Below are 20077 nucleotides of genomic sequence, written 5' to 3' on the forward strand. Positions count from 1 at the left end.
TTAGACCCAAACAAAGTGATTTGGTTCAAAGACTTTATTTTAAGTAGAAAAGGCCACGATTTCTCTATCAGTGGGATATTGGTCCTGGTACCCAGAATATGATTTCATTACCATTTGAAAGGATCACCTGTCTACATCAAATCCTTTTGTACTTGTCCTCAACCTGTTTTTTTATTTCAAAGTAACCTAGCTATAGATTATTTAGAATAAAAAAACTTGTGTTACTTTGTGAATAGAATTTAGAACCTCTATGCGTCTATATTTTGGCAGACACTGCTGCAGCTCAGTCACATCCTGACTTTGTGTGTTGTGTATGTGTTAACTTACATTGCTTTGTAACAGGCAAGAGCTTCAGTGTGCCCTTCAGAGTCATTTGCAACCTCTCTGATGTGATTTCCCTTATCGTTGTGTTTCTAATAAGAAAACAAGACTTGAAAAATTAAGTAAAAGTAGGTATTCATAAATTTTAAAAAAAAGCAGTGCTGGAAGGAGTACTGAGGTCACCACTAATCCAGGTATTTAAGTTATGTTTGAAAGATCACATGGCACTGTTGCAGTATAAATGTGTGGTAAGTGGAAGAAGTTTAGAATTTTACTTTGAACACACTAAATGGCTCAAAGCAATGTATATTTGTGATAGAAATAAAACTATTTAAGGTGAACAAAACTGAGGTGGAGTAGAATCCTCAGACAAAATGTTGCTTTACATATTATAGAACCTGGCTCCAAACCATGAATGACTTTTCAGAACCTTATCCCACAGATAAGACTCTCATGAGATTATTTTGGGCTATAGACACTTGTTGCAATAGTCTCTAAGGATATCATATCAACTCAGAATTAATCCAAACTTCTAAATTGGCTTAATGTTATTAATGTCGTCTGATCTTGTTCTTTCAAGCTTCTTCTCTACCTGAAAATTGCATGTAGATTCAGTAACCAAGCAGAGATGCATGATCCAATGATGACTCATGATTCATGTGGCACTGACTTTTCTTAAGCAATAATTAGATACCAGTTCCACACAGAGGTCATTGCAAAGGTTGTGGCAGGACTTATACAGATGATCTTCATTATTTTAAGTTCTTTCTGTTGCTTCATCATTTTAAGGTTTTTTTTTTTCTGTTGGCCTCATTTTTTTTTCTTTACAGCTGAAATAGTCTCTATGCAGGTAAATAGATGAAGCTTGAAGCAACACTTTAGTCTTGTTGAATGGAGAGGAGACTTAGGCCCAGAAAAGAATATGACTTGTCAGGAATTTGGACCAATATTGATTTAGAAAAGTTAGAGAGTATTAAACAGCACAGATACTTAAGGGTTTAGGAGCATTGCTTAGTTTCATATAAAAGCTGTTTACCATCTAACAGAAAGCATTTAGAAAAGTAGAACTACATTCTGAAAATATTGATAACAGGTGCTTAGCATATCTTTTCTGCATTTACTTTTAACAATAGCCTGTACAATGAATGTAATTAATCAAGAATCTGACAGCTACCATGTGTGGGGATTTGTAGCCCAACAAAATTTCATAAACTGATTCAGATAGAATGGATTGCTAAATATTGGATTAAAATTAATCATACAAACATGAACCTGAATGTTTATAAGAGTGATATGTACCTGTAATAGGTAATGTAGAAGACCTGGAATCATCTTCCATTGGGCAAACTAAAGTTCTCATGCACCACAAACATAATCTGAGGCTATTTTAGTAAAAACAACTTTTAGTGCATGTTAAGCACAAATTTCTGTATAGAAGTCCAATTCCAAAGGCCTTTGCATGTGACTTTGTTTGGTCTTGACAGGGATAATTAAGCTAAAATGAAGTAATTAAGTTAACCCTTAATTCAATAGGATTAGTTTCATTATAAAATGGGAAAATATGGATACAAAGATGTACACAGAGGGAAGATGTAAAGACCCAGGAGGTGGATAGCTGGAGAGAAACCTGGAGCACATCTTCCCTGAACAGTCCTCAGGAGGGATCTAGCTACCAACACCATGTTCTTCAGACTCTCCATCTCCACCACGGTGGGATAATGGCACGTTTCTCTTATGTAATTCATCATATCCACAATGCTTGGTAATGGCAGTCACAGAAAGCTTATGTATGGCTCAATCATCCAGCAAGAACTGGAGTCCTTGGAACTAATCAAAGCCTTGGGTTTTATCCACATTTCTTTCTCAGTATTGTTGGTGTCATGTAGAGAAGCTGGGGCAACCAAATGGAAGATGCCACTACGTCAAGTGAACTAGTGAGAAGCTGGAACAGAGACACAGAGACATTGCAGTTTGATTACTCTGATGATTTATTAATATTCCGATTGAAAAAGGAGCCTTAGAGCCACACATTATGCTAATTGGCACATTTGCTTTATTTATTTATTTTTAAAACAGACTGGGTTTTTGGATTTTTTTTCCGTTTTGTTCATTCCATCACATTGAAAAGGAAGAAAACAAAAATGGTTTTTGAATTCACTCAATATTTTGGACTCCTCAGATGAACGGAACATTGCACACACACTTGGAACAGAGATAGAGAGGAAAGTGGACTCCCACAGGGCCACACGCACCAGATCAAAAAACTTGGATACAGTTGCAAGAATTTCCCAAAATGATTGGATCATCATTACCAAAAACTCGCCATAACAACACCAAGAAACAAACAAAAAAAATTTAAGCCACACTGTTTGACTTGGGATCTTTCCTGCTTTTTTTTTTTTAAATGTTTGCCACACAGAGAGAAAGAGGGCTAGCGGGTGGGAGAGGACAGACTCACAGACGTGAGCAGGAAAGGAAGGGAACTTCAGAGTGGAGCTGAGAAGAGGGTGGGAAAGACAGGGTTCAGGCGAGGGGAGGGTGGGGACGAGGAAAGCCGTTTCTTAGAGTTCAGGCATGTTCTTGGTCAGCCTCGCCTTCTTCTTTACCCTCATCCTGCCGGGCACTTTCCTTAGGTTTGGTTTCATCTACAGCTTCTGAAGTGGAAAACAAGACAGGGTGGGGAGAGAAAGAAGGAGAAAAGAAATTAGTAGTTTGCTTCATCTGCTTGTACAACAAGGACAACACAATGTTTACGTCACTACAAAGATCTTTAGAATAAAAAGAGATTTTTAGTGCCTTTAATACTTAATGAAGTTCAAGTTCAGAAGACTCTACCTCTAGGAGGTTGTTGCACAACTGACCCAAATGAAAGAGTGCAGAAACCCAGGTATATTTTATGTTAGAAGAAAGAAATCTAGGAAAGAGAAATGCTAAGGCCTTTAACCTTTCGGCCTTATGGCCAATATATCTACATGTGAGATTCACACAGCAAAACAGCAACACCCTGCATTTCCCTTTCATTAGTATCAGATCATCGGTATTTCATGGAGTATCAGTTTTAATTGTCATACCCTTTATTTCTCATAGAATTATGATTAGAAAGTAAAATAATGAATTTTCAGCACTGATTGGAGCTGGAGTAGCCATTTGACTGAATTGGCTGTTTAGAGAGAGAACTAGAGTGAGAATTCCCTAGAAAGTGTATCGTTGGTTTTGCTCTTGAATTCTCCCATTTCTAATCACTTTGACACCAAATTATTCCTGATCATGTAATCACTTTCTTGTGTTCATGAAGAGAAAAACAGAAAACGAGGGATTATGGAGAGAAAGACAGAAAAAGATCAAAAATCCTTCTTGGGTGATGATGCTTCTGTTTAACACCTTACCCTCAGGTGCTGTGTCAGGCAAAAAACAACCACTTGTAAAGCATTGCAATGATCAGTTCCTTGCAGTCAATTCCATTACAGCTAAGTACACTTACCATGGGGCAAGCATTGTGTCACTTAACAAGGAGTGCTGCATGTCTTTATGAAGAATACTGTTGCCCCCACCTCTTACCATTTAGTTTCCCTGGAGAACTCAATCAATCGATGTTATGTTACAAGATAGTATACTAAGATGTCAACTGCAGAAATAGAATTCCCTTTTCCTAAAGTTACTTGTGTTCCCAACCAATAAATGCTCTGTATCAGGGGTCTCCAAGACCCCCTGGGGTTTAATCATTTGCCTGCAGGACTCAATGGAATCGACATAAGTTTTACTCGTGGTTATAAGTTGTCAAAGTTAAAGCACACAAAGTGAAACAAAGGGAAAAGTTGCCTGGGATAAAATTTGGAGGAAACCAGGCACAAGTTTTGAGAATCTTTTCCAGACAGTCATTGAGATAGTTTTTCATTTTCTTCCAGCAATAAATTCTGACAACATCTAAGACACCATCTGCTCATGTCGTTCACAGGAACTTCAGAAGAAGATTCAGAGTTTGTGTAGAGAGTTGGTCAGGTTGGCAACCTCTGCCTGTAATATACCAAGTTCAACCTCTAAGAGAAAAAAGAGATGTTCAGCATGAGATACAACGTTTACACAAGGAGTTTAGGCATGGGAGCTACTCCTATGAGTAAGAGTCGGGTGAACTCTCCAAAAATTCAAGTTTTCAGACACCAACCAAGGGCTAATTCTACAAGGATATCAGTCAGTTACAACCTGTGAATTTAGGAGAATGCCTCTAGGCCTGCTTTCTCAACTATTCAGCACACCAAATCATGTTGAGCATACCTGCATTTATTTTTAATTTTTTAATCTTTAGAAATGTATTTTTGAAATACATAGTGGCAGAGTGAAAGAAAATTTCCATTCACTACAAGACAGGCTTAGACTAGGTCAAAACCGGGAGCCATGAACTCCATTGTCTTTTCCTGCTTAAGACCTCAAGTATTTGCTGCCTCCCAGGGTGTGTTTTAGCACGAAGCTGGATCAGAAGTGGTACTCTGCTTAACTCACTATGCACAAAGCCTATCCCATCTATGTCTTAAAATAAAGATTATTACATTTCTTTCTCATAATGTCTACTAGCTGTTATTTTTTCCTCTGAAAGACACACTACAGTCACAGAATTTTGATAGACCAACAAATTTTATTTAATCTGAATGGAATAAATAAGTTTTTCCAAGACCACGAAAAATAAAGAACAACTGTACATTGAGGAAATTAAATTAGCAATTTCAAATAAAATGGATTTGGTATTGGGATGAAGATGATGAGATTAAAATGGAGACCACTTAGGAAATCATTAGAAGAAGTCACAGAAAGTATATTTCTTTGAAAGCAATCAGCTGTAAGTTTTTTAAAGGAGTTTATTACTACATTAGATTCTCAGTAAATGCCTAATAGTTACAATGCAGGTTTCATCAATTCTTACGGATATGTGATGTTAATACAAAGAGAACAGATTCAATATGTTTCATAGATGAAATTCTTAGAATATTCTCTTCCTCCCTTTCTTCTTCCTTACCTTCTACCCTCTTTCTTCCTCTTTCTCTTCCTTACTTCTTCCCTTACTTTGCTTTGTTCTTTTTTTAAAGTTTACATTATAATCAAAGACTTAATGGCCACTAAGTAAAGAGATCAACAAATACATTTTTTTTTTATTTAGCAGGATATGGGCAAGGTTTATAAGCTAACCAAATGAAAAGATGTCCATTTTACTCATATCTAGGATGTTTTTAAATAAACATGGGTTATTAAAATTATAATAACTTGAAAAACATAAAGCTATAGATTTTAAAGGTTTGTTTTTATTTCAAAGGCAGAGTTTACAGAAAGAAGGAGAGAGAAGGATCTTCCATTTGCTCATTCACTCCCCAAATGGCCAAAATGCCAGGAGCTGAGCCAATCCAAAGCCAGGAGCAAGGAGCCGAGGACCCTCTTCTGGGTCTCCCATGTAGATGCAGGGGCCTAAGGCCTTGGGCCATCCTCTGCTGACTTTAACTCTCACCTATATGGAAGGTGTACACTACAAGCAAAGGCTTAGCCTAATATACCTCAGTGCCAGCCCTGTTATACTTTTTATAATTTTATTGTTACTACTGACTCATTTGAGAGAGAGAAATACAAAGAGAGAAAGCTCCCATATGCTGATTAACTCTCCACATTCCCCTTACGCTGGGAGTAGGCCAGGCCAAGGCTAAGGGAAAGAAGGCAGGAACTGAATCCAGGTCTCCCCTATGGGTGGCAGAATCCAATTACTTCCGGCATCTCCTGCTGACTCTCAGAAACTTGATAACAGAAATGAAGGTGGAGAAACAAAATAACAAAGATTCCAATCACTCTGGGGTGCAGTTGTTTTTTTTTTTTGTCCCTTATTGGAATGAAGTCAGGGTCATAGTAACAGTCCTCTTAAATTCTCCTGTCATCTTTGTAAACTGCAGGCAGTGGCTTAGCTTACTATACCTCAGTGCCAGCTCTGCTATGCTTTTATTATTAATAATTGTATTGTTACTACTGACTTGTTTGAGCAATATTTACATCTCTCAAAAATGAGGTTAAGTCTGACACAATAAGCAGTCATTGCTACCTCTTCCCCATTATGTGAGCATCAGTATCTATCTACTATTTTCCTCAAATGCCTCCCAGTATTTTAAGTATAATTTGTTGGTTCACTCACTGAATAATTTGTTGTTGTGTTCCTTGACTGTATCATGTTTTCTTCTAGACATCGGGAAAATAATTTAAAAAACAATGATCTCTGCTGCCAGTGAAAGTTACCAGAATATTAGTTATGCTTCAAATAGGCTTTTGGAAATGGAACTAGAAGAAAATTTAGTGCTTGGGTAAAATCTTTTGGAATCTGTGCATTGAAGAGGTATTCAAAAATTTCATGGGAAAATGTGCACCATGAAAAAAGTATATCTGATTTTCAAAAAATATATATAATTTTTGAATTATGTGGTACAATTTCATATAGACTGTGTTTTCCCCCCAACCTTCCACCCCCTGACAGGTTTTCCCCATTTTACTACAATGGTGTAGTCCTGCATAAGGAATCATGTTTCTATCAGTCTCTTTATTTAAGTGTACCCCGACATTGCTGGTACAATGTGAGACAGTCCAGCATCCTATTGTCTACACATGTCCAACAGTTACACTGGGAATCTAACTTTCGTCTGGAAGCAGGGATGCATGTTCCATTATACCCCCACATCTGGATACAATAGACCCCAGTACTCCATCATTATACATTTCCATAATTGTGAAGCCATGGAACAAGGTCAACAAATGGTATGAGTTAGAACAACAGCCACAACAACAACAAATTACAGCACCATGAAAAAAGGCACCACTGAGTAACCAACACCTGGCTGACTAAAGGAAACACAAAAGTCTCTTGGGAAAAATGATGCCACCGTGTAATCCATCTTTTAATTTCACTTTCCAACATTTTTGCAAGTACTGTCATGTAACTTTAATGGACAATAAAGTTCATAATCATAGAAGGCTAATAGTCAGAGGGCATTAAGTTACTAAATCATAATCCCTTTAAAGATAACAAAATATCTATCTTTTGTAATTTTGAATCCTCAATGTCCAGCATGGAAACTAATGCAAAGGAGGGCTGTCAATAATTAATTGTTGAGTGTAAGAATGAATGGACATTTTTATTTTACAGATGAGAAAATTGAAATCCAGGTACATGAAAAAATGTTCGCAAAACTATATGACTTACTTATGATCATGTCGAGACTAAAATTCAGGTTTTCCACTTGTCCAGTTTTCCCATTATATTAGGTGGTCAGACTTGAACTTGAGAGTCAGGGTCAAGCCTGTTTATCAACTCAGCACTACTAACTAAATAGTGGGAATCTATAATTTTTTCCTGACTTGCAAAACTTACGAGATTAAAAACCTGTCAACTGTGGCTGGGACAGGCAAAAGGCAGGAGCCAAGAACTCAGTGTAGGTCACCCAGAAGGAAGAGGTAGCAGAGAGTCAAGTACTTGAACCATCACCTGCTGCCTCCCTATGTACACATTAGCAAGAAGGTGGAATTGGGAGCAGAGCTGAGGTTTGAACCCACACACTCCAATGTGGCCTATAGTCTTCCATTGTGGTATCTAAGACACCAAGGCAACGCATTCCCCCATCTCATTTTCTAAAGGAAATTTTCCTTTTTATTAACTCTCCCTTTAATTTAAAATGACTTTGAAAGGTTAGTATTTAGAGCTGTTAAGCCATGGTCTATATGGTATACCTTCTTTTGATATATACCTTGCTACCAACCTAGCACATTTATAATCTGCACATTTCAGCTAATAAGCCCTGCAGGTTTCAGTAGCCCTGTTGGTCCTAACCTCAAACCTAAACATTGAAATAAAGAATCTTCAAGTGAACCTTTTAGTAAGTCTATCTTAAGAATTTAGTTACTCAGAAAATAACTTTCATAGAACTATGGGTTTTCATAGTTTGAATTTTGCTTAAGAAAGACCAAATGAAGTATTGTAAAGAGATTATGGTTTGCTCATGGCCATAGTAATAGAGAGGGCCATGGAGGGAAGAAGGAAACAAGAAGGGAGGGAAAGAAGAAAAGACACAAAGAGAGAAATCTTTCATCTAGAGCTTCACTCTCTAAATGCTCCCTACTCAACAGCCACATTTGGTTTTGGCAGAAGCCAGTTACCAGAAATGTCATCCTGGTTTCCAACCTGGTTGGCAGGGATCCAGGCATTGTTATCAAAGGAGGAACTTACTATAGATTGAATTCAAATCATTGGAAAGTGGATATAATTGAACCTGTTTGCAGAACAAAATATCTCAACATTACTAACATTACAATTAATGTAGTCATATAGCTACATCTCCTATCCTGTTCTATAAAGCAATTTTCACCGCCAGAAAGAAGTTGAGATGGAAACTTTCCATGCCCTTCATATAAAGGGTGTAGATGTAATTAACACTTACTACTGGCTTAGAATCATACTTAGTGTCCATCTTTCATTTCATTTAAACTTCGCTTATCCTAATTGTCTCATTTTGTAGCTGAAGAAGCTTGGAGCAAGATTAAGTAGTTTATCTAAATCCATACTGTCCATAAACAGCAATTTCCAACCTAAAGAAAGCTATTTTGGTGTCTTCCACCTTAGATTACTTTCTCTGCCCTTGCCTTCCTCCAAGAAGGATGTGTGGCTTCCAAGTAGATGCAAGAGCAGGTCATCTACAAGTGGGTAGGCTTGTAGTATACAATTTGAAAACTAGTCTTTTTAAAAGCACTTCAAAATGGAGGGAAGAACATTAATTAATTTTTCATTATGTGACATCTGGCTTGAGCATTTGCTGGCACTAATTTTATAATTTGCAAATGCTAGACATCGGTTTGTACATAATCTTCAATAATTTGTGCAAAAGCTTTGCTCATCTTGTGGAATAGCAGAGCCACGTGAACGACTAAGGCCGGCTGGTCACTCCGTTACCATAACCAAATTAGGGTAAATGGTCACATTCATGGTCCACCAGTTCAGCCACCCTCCTGCCAGAAAGGAGGCTATAGAAAAACAGGAGATTGAAGTGAAAGATTCAGTACCAAGTGACATAAAACAAGAGAGTGACAGTAACAAATGAGAAAAGCCTGGAATTTCGAATGTGACAGCTAAAACCCATCAAGCTAAAGCACAGAAAAGAACTTTCCTTTTTTCAGCTTGTCTCTGATTAGCACTTTTAACTATTATCAACTTGAAAGCCTATTTTTTCATACTGTGATTTTGATTAAGACATCGAGGAAAAGAAAAATTAAATGGATTATCTGAATACTTGTGTTCCACAGAAATTCATATGTTCAAAACTAATACCCAAGGTGATGACTTTGGGTGGGCAAGGGGGTGTGGTAATGAGATCATGAGACCTGAGCTCTCATAATTGACATTATTGCACTTCTAAAGGAAACCTCGGAGGGTTCCTAATCCCTCCTACAACACAAGGAAAAGTAAGAAGCTGCTAGCTTTGAAGACGCAGGCCACCACCAGAAAGTGAATTTTCCAATGTCTTGACTTTGGACTCCCAAGGCTCCCAGAATTGTGAGAAATGAATTTCTTTTATTTAGAAGCTTCCTAGTTTATTTTGTTACCGCAGCAGGTTAAGACACACATAAACACATGTGCATATCAGTAGTCCTCAAAGAGTTCATGATAATGTATGGTGTTTTAAAAATGCATGGATTTTAAAACAAACTCATTTTAATTTGCTATAAGATTTATGAATGAAATCTACATTTCATTCATGAGGAACTAAGCATGTTGATAGATAAGCTTGAAAAGAGGCCCATTAGCAGTGACAGGGATTCTGCTAAAACAGAAGCAATAATAAACATCAAATTTTTGAAAATGCTTGGTGGACAGAAGATAAAACGTTGACACTAACAAAGATCACAAATTGTAGGAGGAATGACACAGTGTTGAGCATGGGACCTGCAGCAGCAGCCCATCTACATAAATTTAAGAAGGACAAATTAATCATGCTTGTGCTCTGGTGAAGAGGATTGGAAATTAACAGTAGAAGCAAAAAACACAATCAAATCCATCCAATGATTCTGGTCATACAATTCTGACTGAAAATTTTAAGTGCAAACTTTCTCCTCAGCGGGTAGCAAAACTCTTCTGTCTTGAATATCCACAGACAAAACTGAAGATGTTTCAATGGACATTTTAAACAAGTGAGATCGAGTGCCTGATGCATTTCTTCAAAGAACTGGGACTGGAGAGAAATCATAGCTTTGTCAGTATGATGCCACAGAAAAAACACAATTAAATCAATGGCTAGCAAGAGCTGAAAGAAGTCCCATTAAAGCAAAAGCAAACCAACCGGGCCTGGTGCAATAGCATGGCAGTTAAAGACCTCACCTTGCATGCCCAGGATCCCATATGGGCACCACTTCTAATCCTGGCAGCTCCACTTCCCATCCAGCTCCCTGTGCCCTGGAAAAGGAGTTGAGGATGGCCCAAAGTCTTGGGACCCTGCACCCATGTGGGAGACCTGAAAGAGCTCCTGGCTTCAGATTTGGCTCAGCTCCAGCCGTTGCCATCACTTAGGGAGTGAACCATCAGAAAGAAGATCTTCCTCTCTATCTCTCCTCCTCTCTGTAAATCTACCTTTCAATTAAAAAAAAAAAGCCAAGAGCAAAGATCTTGGAAAGTTTTCTTTTTGTTTTATTTTGCCCTTAAATGCTCACAGAAAGGAGCAAAGGACAAATATCAGCTACATCCTATCAGAAAAGGTTTTAGAAAGCCAATCAGAGCTTTAACAGGGAAGTGTCTGGGAGAACTTCACCAGAGTCTTTATTACACTAATGCTCTGGCTCATTCATTTCATTAACAAGGACAATTTGATAGAGTTTTAATGAAAAATCATTAGGCATCCACACTCAGTTCCCCAGGTATCACATACTGTTTCAGGCCTATGTGCCACCAGAGCAGTTGCTTTCCATGGTAGCTGAAAATGGCTTGGGCACTGAACTTCTCTCTGGGTGTGGAGTTGTTAGCACCGGGAGTGAGGATCTACATCTACTTAAACTCAATCAAACATCATAGATTAGTAGACTGGATTAAAAAACAAAACCCATCTGTTTATTGTCTGGAGGAGACACACTTCAACAAAGATCAGCGGAAACTATATCACATGGGTTTTGTTGGTTTCTGTTGGTTTCATCTCTTCAAAACACTTTCTTCTGATTAAATCATTCAATGACTCATAGATCATGCAGTAGCATCATTTTCTTCAAGAATGTTCTTGATTTTCATTTCTTCAGCTACACATTAGTCATTTAATAGCATGTTATTTAACTTCTTGGTGGTGTTAATTTCTTTTTTCTCCCTGATGTTGATTTTGTCTTGTGGCTCCTCATTTAAGGGGAGGTATAGTAGCTGTGTAATGGAGACTGTCATATCTAGTAACATGTCATTTAACTTCATGGCATTGTAAATTTCTATTTTTATTTCTATTGTTGATTTTGTGTCATGATTTTTCATTTAAGGGGATGTACAGTAGCTGTGAAATGGAGAAGAGCAACATCCAGATGTGAGGATGCAGTGTAGCATGCATCTCTGCTTCCAGACAAAGATGGACTTATAATGAAACTGTTTACTATATCTTGACAATAGGATTCTGGACTCTGCCATTGTCCATGTCCGCAATGATGGACATATGACTGAGTATGAAGAACTATATGTTAGTGATGATGTAGAGGAACTAGGTGGGGGAGGAGGGGATAAGGGAATATGGAACAGTATCATAAAATGATAATAATAACAATAAAATATTAAAAAGGTGGAAAAAGGAACAAATATGTATTTATTTGAAAGAGTTACTCAGAGAAAGGGATATATACATATGTAGAGATGTGTGTGTGTATATGTGTGTCTGTAGAAAGAGAGAGAAAATCATATGCGTTTCCTGATCAGCAGTTCCTGAGACCACCGAGGGGTGAGGCAATGGCGTTCTTCAGCAGCTGAACCACCAGAGACAAACTGTTGAGGGATGTCCATTTACTGTGCACTAATTAGAAGCTTAGAAAGGTTAGGGAAGGGGAGGGCTGGAGGTGTCCTCCAATAGTCCCCCCACCCAGCAATAACACTGTAATTGCCCATAAGGCACATCTATTCCCCTAGACCCTCCAGTTATGTCAGAGGTCACGTTCTGCAGGGCCAGTAGGAGTGCTTCAGGTCATGGGCAGGTAAGGTGCGAGTCACACCCACCAGTTAACAGGCAGAGATCTTCGGGAGATCTTCCACAGAGAAAAAGAGAGAAAGAGAGAAGGGGAAATCAACTGCTGGTTCACTCCCTAAACGAATGTAAAAGCCAGTGATGGGCCAGGATAAAACTAGGAGCCAGGAGCATCACCCAGGTCTTCCATGTGGTTGGCAGGTACTCAAGCAGGTGGCCCATTCTTTGTTGCCTTCCCAAGCTCCCAGCAGGAAAACAGATTTTACTAGAGCAGCTGTGACACAAATTGACATCCATACAGGATGCCAGGGTTGCAGGCAATAACTTTACTCTCTTTATCACAATACCAGGATCTTATAAATCATTTTTAAGAATACTCGTTTTCATCAGTTAATAATGTACAAAAGATTTCATTCACATGGTTACATTCTCAGGATACTCGGTTATTTCTGGATGGACCAAATGAATAGCAGCATCACTGAACAAAAGTCTCTTGAAATTGATGGGGCTGACGTTGAAAAAGCATATATTTTCTATTCATTCTATTTGAAGTGTGTGTGTGTGTGTGTGTGTGTGTGTGTGTGATAACTGATGCATTTCTCAGTAGGAATCATTACTATTATGTACCTGGTGATGACTTCTCCCCAAATCATTTTTCACCATAGCAATATCAAGCCTCCATATTCAACTCCATTGTGAAACAGGATGTATCAAAAATAAGATAGTAAACAACTAAACAAACGAGCAAAGCATACAAAGACTATGATACCAGGTAACTTAAAAAGTGAGACATACTCATATTTTCATGCGTAAATTATCTTATCCATCTGAGATGTTTTAGCCAGTAGCTCTAAAATTTGCTTAATCTATCCTTTTGACATTCTATTATTTCAATTGTCCACATAGCATTCAGTCTCAAAAAACCCATTTTGTTCATTAAGACATTTAATATTGGCAATATGTTGTCACCTGCCCAGACCATGACAAAGCAGCCTTAACAAAAACATTTTTTTCAACCAATGTTTCCAAACCCAAAGACCTCTGAGAAATGATCACATTCACTGGAAGCCTTCATGAATTTTCAAATTTCCATATTACTTTAAAGAGAACATTAGCATTAGTAACTGATAAAAATAACACATAATGTTATGGTTAAAGGATGTTTCAAATAGGAAAGAAAACTCTCTCCGTTCATTCATGTAGTCATCCAGTGAAGGAACTGCGTCCCAGTGTGTGTCACACACTGTTAGGTGAGCATGTGGGGACACAGCAGTGAGAGCGTGAAGTGAAGATTTCCACCTTCTTGTATTCTACCTTCTCTATATAACTAATTACTGTACTGTCTTACTGCTTTGTTGAAAAAAAGAGGTAGACAAAGGAAAGAATTGTTACACAGGAACTTAACCCAAAGGTGTAGACTTTCTACATTCTCTTGGATTTGCAAAGTCAAGCATCTTTTCTGAATTTCATTAAACCTCAAAAAAGGGGGTGGGGGAAAGGAATCATTGCCGTATTTTTGTCCTACAACCACTGTTCCAAGACAGATCAAGATGATACCAAGACAATAATAATGATGAAGTGATTTCTGTATCCATATGGTCTAGTGCAGTTGTAACTTTCAAAATGGAGTTCCAATGCCAATGAACAATCTCATGTTAAGTGTTAAAAGAGATATGCCAAGCTGGCTCCATGATCGTTGCTGAAACAGATACTGGAAGCAACTCCTGTCCGTGAGTGCTTTCCATCCATTTTTCTCGAAATGGTGAGAATAGCGGGGCTGTGTGTTCTGTGGATGAGGAAATACCCAGAGCATATGCAGCAGTGGCTGCCTGTGTGCTAAACCAGGCAGCCTGGCTGCAGGGCTGCTGGAGGGATGGCGGTGTTCCCAGTTGCCATCGCCTACACTGAGCTCTAATGGCCCTGTTTCCTGGCTCCACTCCAGCCCCCTCCACAGCCCTACATTACTGAAATTAGGTTGAGTGGATTTCCGAGCAAAACATTACCTCTTGGGACCTGCCCAGCTCTCCCCAGCCTTGTCAGCATTGATTAAATAGAAGCTGCTATCATCTTGGGGCCATGCCCACAATTACTCTACCAATCACCACTGGGCTAAGATGTTTGCTTCCTTTCCCTTTTTATTTTCGTCTCTCTTGAATATTAAGCATCACCACCTCCAAAGCTCAAAGGAAGCAATAAAAAGCATTTGGTAACTAACTCACATATGGCCCTTTTGTTGTGGCCAAGATCTTTCTCATGAGCTGTGTACCAGATGTCAGTCTGGAGCCGGGAACATGGTTTTTTGGTAGTTACTAACTGGGATCCCTATTTTTCTCTTTTCATCACCATGCTTCATATTTCAATCCACTTTGAAATTACTGAACCACTATAAACGATTTTCATGTCAAAAGAATGGTACAAATAACATCTATGCCCCCACTCTCTGCTTTCTGAACCCTTGAGAGAATTCTAATAATAATACTATGTACTTAAAAGTTCTATAGAACTTAAAGAAGAAAATGCAGAGGTATCATAATGATATCTGAAACATAAATGCATTTTTACATATTCTCTCAAATGTGTGGGCCTAGGACAAACTAAGTTGTGTTCTGGCCTTAACTTTGCCCCCAACTAGCCAAATGGCCTCAGAAAAATTATTTTTCCTCTCTGATTTAATTTCCTAACCTATAAATAATATGGACACTGAGCTTACCCTAGCTTAATAGGTTCTTTGGAGGTTGAAACATTTCAACAAAATTTAAAGCATAGAATGCAGTATGTTGAGATTTTAAACCAGTCTATAGGATTTGGGGTTCATCAGATTGTAATCCAATCTATGGTTTCAGGAAAATCCACTCAACCTAATTTTAGCCATTAATTTTAACATTTTCATCCAAAGATTTTCCCAAAGCAAAAATGAAAATCTGTGTCCCATATGAAATAATACTAAAATGTCTTCCCAAAATGTTCCTGTAAAGTCTGTAATTCTAATCAGAAAATAAGGATATTGGTGTCTCTTAGTTAAAGAGAGCTACTCTTGCAGAAATTGGATCTCTGCAGGAAAACAGTCATTATTTTAGCCAAAAGGATACAGAGATTGTAAAAATTGAAACAAAAACTCAAGTTTTGAAAACTTAACATTATGCTTAATGTATGTCTACCAAATCATTAGAAATTAATATCCAATCTTTTCCCCATTAGAAATATATAGAAAGAATCAGAATGTATGTGGCTTTCCTGGTTGCCCCCCAAGTACACAATTTTATGGAATAAGATGAGTTGGTTATATGAAATCGAATGACATTAACTTTATTTCCTACCATTATTGCAGGGAATAAATCTAACATCACAAGGACACACTCATCTTTGCTCCCAGCTAAACTGCTATCTGAGCTGGCAGGCGAATTGGTGAAAAAGCATTGCTTCTGCCACTTTGTCAGAAGAAAGAAAGAATGTGGAGTCATCATAAAAGTAAACTACTCTGGTTCTATACCTGAGAAGTTTTGAGAAATGCCATGCTACATAGAAAAGCAAAGTTGTAAAACTGAGTGATACTCATAACGACAATCAGAAACCGTTCAGTCTAGGGGCATTTTTTCCCCTCTTTATCATGGCATTATTTGAATATTTTTTTAAAGTTTAAATTCCAATGAAAGAAGTATGTGCACAGATTACATCACAGATTTAATAACACCTAAGCTCCAAGGGATGTATTCTTTCTGCATTTGAAATGTCTCATGAATTCCCGGCAGATGGTCATGAGCAGAAGTGACTGCTCCCTTCTCCATTATCTCACATCACAGCACTCATTTAGCACCAAAAACTGATCTGACTTTAAATTTACGTATGTATGTGAAGAGAGCGAGATGGGAAGGAGGAAAGATATTGAAAGACAATTACCAATTTGTTCAGTACTCTAATGCCCATAGAAGTCGGGCTCTCCCCCACGTGGGGAAACCATCCAAGTCCCTGAGCCATTACTTTTCACCTGCCATGACGCACATGAGCAGAAAAGTGCTAGTCAGCAGTGTAACTGTGACTCAGATCCAGGCATTTCAATACGGGATAGATCAACTGCCAAAAACTCATCCGGAACATCACAACTTGCTAGATATTTAATTGTTTTAAGTATATATATCTTTTATTTCATTTCATTTTATGACAGTTTCATAGGCTCTGGAAGTCCCTCAACCTCTCCCCATGCCCTCCCCCAATGGTGGATATTATAGTTCAAATCCAGACATGATTCCTTCATTGCAAGAAAGCATAGAGTCCAGCATCTTATTGTCCAGATAAATTCAACAGTTTCTTGGGGAGACCATCACTGGTTAGATATTTAATTTTTATCATTAAAGACCATTTATTTTAAAAGTTCTTTGAAATGAGCTGCTATTATGAACAAAAATAAGAGCTTGAAGAGGTTAATCATCCTCAGGACACTCAAACTGAGTATATATTTTTAAGTTTTTTAAAGATTTATTAATTTTTATTACTAAGTCAGATATACAGACAGCATGAGAGACAGAGAGGAACATCTTCTGTCCAATGGTTCGCTTTCCAAGTGGCCACAGTGGCTGGAGCTGAGCCAATCCGAAGCTAGGAGCCAGGGGCCTTTTCTGAGTCTCCCACGTGGATTCGGGGTCCCAAAGCTTTCGGCTGTCTTCAACTGCTTTCCTAGGGCACAGGTAGAGAGCTGGATGGGAGGTGGAGCTGCTGGGATTAGAACCGGCATCCAATGGGATCCCAGCGCTTTCAAGGTGAGGACTTTAACCGCTATGCTATCACACCAGGACCAAACTGAGTATTCTTGAGGTGCAGTTCAAAATAGCATTTAATGATCTTTATTAGAAAATTGAGTTAAGACAGAATAAAAGAGACTAGAGACTGGCATTTTGTCATACCACATGGGTGCTGGTTCAGGTGTTGACTGCTGTGCTTTCAATCCAGCTCCCTGATGATGTGCCTGGGAGAGCAGGTTAAGAATGTGCAAGAGCTTGAGTCCTGTGATCCACAAGAGTCTGAGATAAAGTGTCAGGATTCTGGCTTCACCATGGCCTAACCCTGGCTGTTGCAGCCATTGGATGTATAAACCAGCAGAGGTAACCAGCAGAGGGAATCTCTTTCTTCTTTTCTAAGTTATCTACATTATGTGGAAATTATAATGCAAACAAGCTTTGTAAATTATGGCTCCTAATCAATATAATAATGCATCATTGCATATCATAGTGAGGGATGCCAAGAAACAATTTTTTAAATTGGAGGAAAAAATACTACTTGATACTATGTAATCTATTGTTATTAAATTCTTTGGACTTAATTTTCTAATGAAAGGAACTGTTTCCTTTGGCCTGGGGATGCCATGGAAAAACTGCTGATGTAAAAATTGTGAAACTTTATAGAAAGCTTTGCTTAAAATGAATATACAAATCATTTGTCAATATATAACACCAGCATACGTACTTGTAGAATATTTTACCAATTGAAAATTCTATTTTACACTTTGGTTTTCCATAAGGAACAGTTAGAATATAACTGATTATCTAGTGATGTCATGTTTTTACATTAGTATTTTAGAAGGTAATTATCTGTGTCTATATATAACCTTGAACATAAAAAAGTACTTTATGATATATTTGGCTCATTACCATGTATCCTTTGACATAGGTCTTTGGGTAAAATAATGAAATAATATAGTAAATTTATGTTGCTGTTAAAGAAAATTGTCAGTTTGCCAACATCTAATTGCAGAACTTTAGAGCCAATCCTCCTCTATAGTAAAATCTGTTCGAATCAGAAAACGTGTCTTTAACAGGTATCTCAGCAGTTTCAAGTCTGCATCTCTCCACATCTTTTCTCACCTTGCCAGGAAGAAGAGTCCTGCTAAAAAGAACACAGTCATCTCTGTCCCAGCAATAACTGACTCAGCCCCCTAGAGCCAGGAAGATAACCTTAACAAGTGGATCTGTCCATGACTGAACCTGCCAGTGCGGTGTATGGAACTAGAGACTTTGATTAAAGCCATTAAAACTTTAGAGAATTCTCACTGGAAAAATAAGTGAGGTAGAATGTACAGAATAAGAAATGTCTACAGTATTATGGAGATCTATCTGGGAATTCTGAGTTCAAAATGGGAGAAATTAAATTTAGCCAAAAGGTAACCATATATTTTTCTTCGCAAATCAGCTTCACGTCAAGGGTTCCAAATGACAGTGCTGTCTTTTCTGGTTTTGCTAAATTAGCTACATTCACGATTCAAGACTTTTAGTAAATGAAGTAAACCATCCATATTTTGTAATGGCCAACCATAGCAAACAGAAATAACAAAAAAGGAGGTTTACCTCCTTTACCAGATTTCAATCTCTCTTCACTTGCCTTGAATTATTCTCTATGTCACTGCATCCCTATTGGCATGTTCAGATGATATAGGGACCCTCTCAGATCTTTCCTTACTGGGCCCAGGAGACTGTCTCTCAGTCATCAGAAGTAGTGCCCTATGGTTTGTACATATCTACATATATACATTTTAACAAAATCAGTGAAATTATCGTACTGTCAATCCCTAATATCAAGCTTATCATAATATTTATAGGAAGAAAGAAAATACAGGGAAACATCCCAAGAATGTTTTGAGACATTTTTATAAAGTTTCAATGACTTCAGATTAAAAACGTGTGGCCCTACAATATTACCATGAGCAAAAGAAACACCAGATTCGTCTGAATTGCAACATATGCATTACAAAAATAAACTTCAGCATTTTAACTCATAGTTCCATAGAATCCATTATCCTATCATCATCCATTTTGCTGTTAATTTGAATTTTGCATCTACATTTTAATTTTATAATAAATTACCCTGTCTCTATGGAATTATATTATTAAAAATTATTTTTAAAATAATAAATTATTCAGAAACAAAATATTGAAGAACATATATCTGCTGTAAGTACAACTACTTTAGAAAGTATAGAGTTGTGGTTAAGAGAGTTGATTATCGAGTCAGACTGTTGCTTTTAAGCCATCTGTAGCACTGACCATGACTTAGGGTAAGTCAATTAATTCTTATATGTCCTTAATTTCTGTCTGTAATTACTAATAACACTGGTCTTCACCACATGGGCTTGTTATGAAAATTAAATGTGTTGACCACAGTGTGATGCCATGTGAAATATCTATATCAGATGTCAGAGTGCTTAGGTCCAAGTCCTTGTTTCATTCCCCTTTCCAGAATTCTGCAGTGTAGGCACCAGAAAGCATCATTTCACATGGGAGACTCAGAATGAGTTCCTGGCTCCTGGATTCACCCTGGCCCTGCCTCTGCAGTTAGTTGTGAACATCTGTGGAATGATCCAGGAGACAGGAGGCGCCTCTCTTCCTCTGATAAGCAAAATAAAATAGCAGAAACAAGAGTGTGTTGTTTCAGTATTTAACATTGAATGACATAGTTAAGTACACATGAGCATTGATTTTAGTGACTGATAGGAAACTAAAATGATTGTAATATTTAACACGTGTCATAGTTAAGCAATGTGCATCTTTCCTACTTTATTTTCTACTGTT

At 37.8% G+C, this 20077-nt stretch overlaps 1 protein-coding gene across 2 annotated transcripts in view; it reads right to left on the reverse strand.

The window, feature by feature from the left end:
* Positions 1-2296: 2296 nt before the first annotated feature.
* The window catches only part of GAP43 (growth associated protein 43), a 104057-nt gene continuing 86276 nt past the window's right edge, over positions 2297-20077 (reverse strand). For both annotated transcript variants that reach the window (XM_040980433.1, XM_040980435.1), the window contains one exon: positions 2297-2975. In XM_040980433.1, the coding sequence (XP_040836367.1) occupies positions 2890-2975 (86 nt within the window). In that variant the 3' untranslated portion in view covers positions 2297-2889. The remainder of the gene's footprint in view (positions 2976-20077) is intronic.

The sequence above is a fragment of the Ochotona curzoniae genome, unplaced genomic scaffold (assembly GCF_017591425.1).
Source record: "Ochotona curzoniae isolate NIBS_2020 unplaced genomic scaffold, NIBS_Ocur_1.0 contig_3498, whole genome shotgun sequence".
Taxonomy (NCBI): Eukaryota; Metazoa; Chordata; class Mammalia; order Lagomorpha; family Ochotonidae; genus Ochotona; species Ochotona curzoniae.